The sequence below is a fragment of the Penaeus chinensis genome, chromosome 25 (genome assembly GCF_019202785.1).
Source record: "Penaeus chinensis breed Huanghai No. 1 chromosome 25, ASM1920278v2, whole genome shotgun sequence".
Lineage (NCBI taxonomy): Eukaryota > Metazoa > Arthropoda > Malacostraca > Decapoda > Penaeidae > Penaeus > Penaeus chinensis.
In genome coordinates, this window is record NC_061843.1 from 738,654 (window position 1) to 746,153 (window position 7,500).

The following is a 7,500-nucleotide window of genomic DNA, read 5'->3' on the forward strand; positions in this document are numbered from 1 at the left end:
GGAAGAGCGGTATCAGAATAATATTCATACCAAATCACATCGGACACCTACGTTATCACAGAGGATAGTCCACGGAACGGTGCCCCTCGCCACTCCTGCCGATCGCAATAGGCGTGGGTACCTCGGGCGAGGCTACAGCAGCCTGTACCTGACCTGACCTGCGCGAGGCTAGTGACCCGAAACGACACCAAACTGACCCGCGAAGTGTCCGTGTGATATATATATATATATATATATATATATATATATATATATATAATTTCGTGTGACCAAGAATAAAGACTAATCCGCCACAGACTTTGCTTCAGCGCTCCTGCCGCCATGGTGTAAGCATTTCGCATAGCCTCTTTACCAGCACGGCCGCTGTTATGGGCGGTCCATGTCTCAGGAATTGTGTATGGTCACAATTTTCTAGGTAGTGGACTAGTGTGGCGTTCGGCTCGCCGCAGTGCTTGCAGCACCATTCATCGCGTTCGATTGTGTTGTGAAATCCTCACAGAGAGAGAGAGAGAGAGAGAGAGAGAGAGAGGGAGAGAGAGGGAGAGAGAGAGAGAGAGTGGAGAGAGAGAGAGAGAGAGAGAGAGAGAGAGAGAGAGAGAGAGAGAGAGAGAGAGAGAGAGAGAGAGAGAGAGAGAGAGAGAGAGAGATAGAGGGGGGGGGGAGAGGGAGAAAGAGAGGGAGAAGGAGAGGGAGAGAGACAGACATACAGAAAGAGACAAGAGACAGCCATACAAACATAGAACACAGACCCAGACGCCCCCAAAGAGACAGACAGACAGAACAGTCAACCCGTCCAACTCATATAACTCATCACCACAATCACCTGGTATCACAGCGATGGTCGACGAGGAACTTCGTGGTCCGTCCCACATCCCCCGCTGCATTAGTCACGCGAAACACCTGTTCCAGCCTCACGCACTCGTTCACTAGCACACAGGTGCCTAAGCGAGTACCTGGCGTGTTGCACTCAGTACCTGGTGATGAGACAGAAATGTGTTTTTTTATTTCTTGATATTTGTAGATATGTTTACAGCCATCATACAGATCTCCATGTGAATATATAACAAGATAAACATACACTCACCTCAACATATATATGTATGAGTGCATAGACAAGATATATATACACACTCACCCTAACATATGTATGCATGTGTACAAACAAGATAATATACATGCACTCACATATGTCTGTGTGTGTGCGGGTGCGTACCAAATTGATAACTTTATACCAGTGGTTCTTAACCTGGGGGGTGGGGCGTGGGCCCTTGGGAAAAAGCAAGAATTTCTCAGACTATATTTGTTCTGTTAACGAGAGCACGGTCAAATCATAAGTTGAATAATAACTGGACTAATCCATACTCAGTAGAGAAAACTAAGTTTTTTTGTTTTTTTTTTAAATCTGCGAGGGAATCTTAGTTAAGAGCCACTGATTTATACCAATACTCTTTTGTGTTATTTCTGTAAATAGAACACGAAGTAAAAGAATTTTTCCAAACGTGAACATGTATTTTTCAACTACTAAACTACTGATTACTAATAATGGTGATGATGATGATATTAACAGTAAAGGTAATGTTGATAATGAGGGTGATATTAATGATAATGATAATAATTACAGCAATAGTAACAGTAATATTAATAATAATAGTACCAACAGTAATGACAACAACGGTAATGACAATAGAAGATCAACATGACAATCCAATACTCACCCCCCCCCCCTAAAAAAAACTCATTACACCCTAAGCCAAAAATAACAAAATACAAAACATCACCCACTCCATCCCTAATATAATGTAACATATAAAAATAAAAGAGAGAGAGAAAAGAAAAGAAAAAAACATACCACAGGATTGCAGGGCCAGGCCAGTATTCCTCCAGACACTGTGACAGCACTGTTGTTGGCGGCAGCTGTCATATTTCACACTCCCCAGGATGTAAGAGTGACCATCGGCAAGACATGTGGTTGCCCCGTGAGCTGAAATGTCAAGAAAAATGTGTGAGAGAGAGAGAGAAAGAGAGAAGAGAGAGAGAGAGAGAGAGAGAGAGAGAGAGAGAGAGAGAGAGAGAGAGAGAGAGAGAGAGAGAGAGAGAGAGAGAGAGAGAGAGAGAAAGAAAGTCTAGATATTATGGATGTAATCACTGGGTAGTCTAGTATCTGAGACAATTTGATAAATAATTATGAATGGTTTGATATTTGAAATAATTTGAGAACAAAAAAAAATATGGGTGGGCTAGTATACGTATCAATTTGCAAAGTAATTACACTTGGTTTAGTATTTGAGGCAATTTGAAAAATAATTATGCGTGGTCTAGTGTCTCTGATAACCTGATCGTAATCGTATATGGTCTGTTATCTGACATGATAAAAAAAACAACTAGTTTATGATCTGACCATTTAAAAATGATTAGTACTAATTAAACATGGGTCTCTTATCTGATAATGTGAAAATAATTATATATGGCTTATTACCTGACGATATGAAGTTAATATTGTGTAATCATACCTGCGTCTCTTATCTGCTTAATTATGCTCTTATTATGAGTGTTATTAAGCATGGTTTATCACCTTACTATCTGAAAATGATACGTGGTCTTATAGACAACGCAAAAGTGATTCAAAGTGGTCCATTATCAAAGATGATATGAAAATAATGATAAATAAAGTCTCTTACCCAAAAGGCTGATCTCGGATAAAATGAACCGCGACTCGAATGTGGTCTATTATTTAGTACTACAAACTATAGGTGTTTATATTGCAAATAACACAACAACAAAGATGTAAGAGCAAGTCCAAGACTCTACGTACACAGCACCCTACGTGATCCATAATTGAGTAATACAAACTACTGCATATATAACAAACCATACAATGTATTAAGAGAAATAGGACGGACATGTCAAAGAGGAATCACGTAGAAGTAATTATAGCGAAACTCAGAGCTATTTTGTTTAATTGTATTGCGTTCCTATACGAAATTTAACTGATATCGAATATTATACTAAATGCAAATGATGATAGTTCTGCATTTATTAGACTATACAATCAACATAAGTTGAAGAATCGACACGCTACTACACTCCGTCCAATCGCAGGAAAGAACAAACTGGCAACTCAGCTGCACTTTGGGATACTCCGATTTCTAAGTTTGTTTTGATAAAATATATATATATATATATATATAGAAAACGTTGAAAGCAGCATTCTTCAATAAACAATAATTAATGTAAAAATGTAAAGGTAAGTAGCAAATGCCAACTAATCACATTAAATGAAAGAGATTAGACAGAACCCGAGTACCTTGGAGTTGCCAGTTACTTATATTCGGGGATTTAACGCACTAAAGCATGCATATCAAGTAGGTCTTACCTTGTATCATATTCCTGATTTCAGTATTGAATTTTTCGCGAGCTAGGGTGAAGACATTCTTCCCTGTGGAATAAAAGTGGATTATTCATTACATTATTAGTTAGTTGAAGCAAGTCTGTGTGTGTGTGTGTGTGTGTGTGTGTGTGTGTGTGTGTGTGTGTGTGTGTGTGTGTGTGTGTGTGTGTGTATGCGTGTATGTGTGTATGTGTGTGTATGTGTGTGTGTGTGTGTGTGCGTGTGTATGCGTGTATATGTGTGTGTGTGTGTGTGTGTGTGTGTGTGTGTGTGTGTGTGCGTGCGTGCGTGCGTGCGTGCGTGCGTGCGTGCGTGCGTGCGTGCGTGTGTGTGTGTGTGTGCGTGTGTATGCGTGTATGTGTGTGTGTGCGTGTGTCTTATCTAATCTAAAATCGTCTCTCATAGTCTTATCTAGACCTGAAGCCGATACTGCCTTGTCATTTTTGTGAATTTACATTGGCATGCTGCCCGGGGATGCAAAAAGGGCTTGAATGAGAGTGAATGTATTTAAATCAGTACGTATATTTACATCAGTATGTTTTACCTTCATCAGAATTATATAGAATCACATCTCTTCCACTTTGAAATTATACATTCTCAATTATATAAGCATATTTTCTTTCTTTCCTTTCTCAATTATATTTGGATATTTTCTTTCTTTCTTTCCTCAACTATATTTGCATATTTTCTTTCTTTCGTTTCTCAATAACAACGAAATAGTAATGGTAAAAATGATAATAATGACGTAACATAAAATCTAAATATCCAATCTCACGAACCTCGAAAGGGGCCAACGAGAAGGACCAAATAAATCCCATACAAAGCGAAAAGGAGAAACTACCACAAAAACAAGAAAATAAAAGAAAAAAAAAATAAAGAAAAAGACAAAATTAAACAAAATCCCCAACGTTTCGAGAAAAAAATATTTCCTCGTCAGGTGATCTCATCGAAGCAGACGTTTTATTCTTAATTATTGTGGCAGCATTTAAAGTAATTTCATGAAGAAAAAAATATATTTATATACTTAATACTTCTAAAATCTTTATGGGTGTATCTAGGGGTTATTTTATCTTATTTTTATTGTTTTAATCAGTAATCAATACTTTAAAATCTTTATGGGAGCATTTCAGGAGTTAAAATCATGAAGAAAAAATCAATGAAGTATACTTTAAAATTATATATATAAATGATACTGTGTAAGGGTTAATTGAGGGAGTCAAAACTTACGGTTAATGTTTTCAACACTCATGTCTGGACAATGTTTCAACAGGACTTCCACCATCGCTTGTCGACCTAAGTTCACGGCTTCCATCAGGACAGAGTCACCTGATGAGAGATATTAATTAGCAACATATCAGCCTATTCTTGTCATTAGCAAAATATCAGCCAATATGCCATTAGCAAAATATCAGCCAATATGCCATTAGCAAAATATCAGCCAATCCTTGCCATTAGCAAAATATCAGCCAATATGCCATTAGCAAAATATCAGCCAATCCTTGCCATTAGCAAAATATCAGCCAATCCTTGCCATTAGCAAAATATCAGCCAATATGCCATTATCAAAATATCAGCCAATCCTTGCCATTAGCAAAATATCAGCCAATCCTTGCCATTAGCAAAATATCAGCCAATCCTTGCCATTAGCAAAATATCAGCCAATATGCCATTATCAAAATATCAGCCAATCCTTGCCATTAGCAAAATATCAGCCAATCCTTGCCATTAGCAAAATATCAGCCAATCTTGCCATTATCAAAATATCAGCCAATCCTTGCCATTAGCAAAATATCAGCCAATCCTTGCCATTAGCAAAATATCAGCCAATCCTTGCCATTAGCAAAATATCAGCCAATCCTTGCCATTAGCAAAATATCAGCCAATCCTTGCATTAGCAAAATATCAGCCAATCCTTGCCATTAGCAAAATATCAGCCAATCCTTGCCATTAGCAAAATATCAGCCAATCCTTGCCATTAGCAAAATATCAGCCAATCCTTGCCATTAGCAAAATATCAGCCAATCCTTGCCATTAGCAAAATATCAGCCAATCCTTGCCATTAGCAAAATATCAGCCAATATGCCATTAGCAAAATATCAGCCAATCCTTGCCATTAGCAAAATATCAGCCAATATGCCATTAGCAAAATATCAGCCAATCCTTGCCATTAGCAAAATATCAGCCAATATGCCATTAGCAAAATATCAGCCAATCCTTGCCATTAGCAAAATATCAGCCAATATGCCATTAGCAAAATATCAGCCAATCCTTGCCATTAGCAAAATATCAGCCAATCCTTGCCATTAGCAAAATATCAGCCAATCCTTGCCATTAGCAAAATATCAGCCAATATGCCATTAGCAAAATATCAGCCAATCCTTGCCATTAGCAAAATATCAGCCAATATGCCATTAGCAAAATATCAGCCAATCCTTGCCATTATCAAAATATCAGCCAATATGCCATTATCAAAATATCAGCCAATCCTTGCCATTAGCGAAATATCAGCCAATCCTTGCCATTAGCAAAATATCAGCCAATATGCCATTAGCAAAATATCAGCCAATCCTTGCCATTAGCAAAATATCAGCCAATCCTTGCCATTAGCAAAATATCAGCCAATCCTTGCCATTAGCAAAATATCAGCCAATATGCCATTAGCAAAATATCAGCCAATCCTTGCCATTAGCAAAATATCAGCCAATATGCCATTAGCAAAATATCAGCCAATCCTTGCCATTAGCAAAATATCAGCCAATCTTGCCATTAGCAAAATATCAGCCAATCCTTGGCATTAGCAAAATATCAGCCAATCCTCGTCATCAGCAAAATATCAGCCCTATTCTTATAATTACCATCCTTCGCTCTCTGGTTGATGTCTGCACCAAAGGCCAGGAGGATCTTGGCTGCTTCCGGTTGATTCTGCGTGATGGACATTGACAGGGAAGTGTATCCTGCAGGGGGGGGGGGGGGGGGAGCACATTTTGTATTCCGTTGTTGTTGTTGTTGTTTGTTTCATTGTTATTAAGGTTATGATTTTTATTTGGGTTATTATTATTATTTTGTTGTATTATTGATTGTTCTATCATCATTATTATTACTATTATCATTATTTATTATCTTTACTATTATTTTTACAATCAGGTAAAAAGTAAACAGATAAATTAATAGATAAACAAACAAATAATGAGGGATATATAAATAAATGAGGAGAAAGAGAAAGAGACGCAGAAAAGATACAAAGAAAAAGAGACAGAGAGAGAGAAAGATAAAGAGACACAGAAGAAAGAGAGAGAAAGAGAGACAGAGAGAGAGAAAGAGAAAGAGACACAGAAGAAAGAAAGAGAAAGAGAGACCGCGAGAGAGAGAAAGCGAAAGAGACACAGGAGAAAGAAAGAGAAAGAGAGACAGAGAGAGAGAGAAAGCGAGACCCGGAGAAAAGAGAAAGCGAGGCACAGAGGAGAGAGAAAGAGAGACACAGAGGCGAGAGAGAGATGGAAAAACCGCTACACAAACCGACCATTATTATTCTCAAGGTCGACCTCGGCTCCAGCGGCCAAAAGTTCCCTCATGATCTCCAGGTGTCCGAGCGAAGAGGCCCACATCAACGCCGTGTCTCCTGGAAAAAAGAAAAATAAAAAAAATATACACACACACACACACACACACACACACACACACACACACACACACACACACACACATATATATATATATATATATATATATATATATATATATATATAAGCCAAATAAATAATTCGTGGATAAATAAAAATCCAGCATTATCAAAAATCGAAAGTTCAACTCTAGAAAGTGTGTGTGTGTGTGTGTTTGTGTGTGTGTGTGCGTGTGAGTGTGCGTGTGTGTGTGCGTGTGCGTGTGCGTGTGTGCGTGTGTTTGTGTACTGTTGTGATTTCGTATACACTTCATAAAATAATCAAACAACCTTGCTGTAAGTTTGCGTGCATTCGAGAAAAATCAACACACGATTCACACGACACAACAATTAAACCGTATTTGTCAAGGGATTCCAATCTACGTCAAATGTAGTTGTTTTGCCTTACCGTATTTCTTAGTTTTTTCATTCAAACTTCCCCCGGCTTGGATAA

At 38.1% G+C, this 7,500-nt stretch overlaps 1 protein-coding gene across 1 annotated transcript in view; it reads right to left on the minus strand.

Annotated features, from left to right (window-relative positions):
- LOC125038568 (kinase D-interacting substrate of 220 kDa-like) overlaps window positions 1–7,500 on the minus strand; it is a 21,862-nt gene that overhangs the window by 3,211 nt on the left and 11,151 nt on the right. Inside the window, exons 10-16 of the mRNA XM_047632100.1 lie at window positions 7,456–7,500; window positions 6,909–7,007; window positions 6,244–6,342; window positions 4,616–4,714; window positions 3,374–3,436; window positions 1,850–1,981; window positions 824–974 (exon numbers count right to left, since the gene is read on the minus strand). The exon at window positions 7,456–7,500 is cut by the window's right edge and continues 57 nt beyond it. Coding sequence (XP_047488056.1) covers window positions 824–974; window positions 1,850–1,981; window positions 3,374–3,436; window positions 4,616–4,714; window positions 6,244–6,342; window positions 6,909–7,007; window positions 7,456–7,500 — 688 coding nt within the window. The remainder of the gene's footprint in view (window positions 1–823; window positions 975–1,849; window positions 1,982–3,373; window positions 3,437–4,615; window positions 4,715–6,243; window positions 6,343–6,908; window positions 7,008–7,455) is intronic.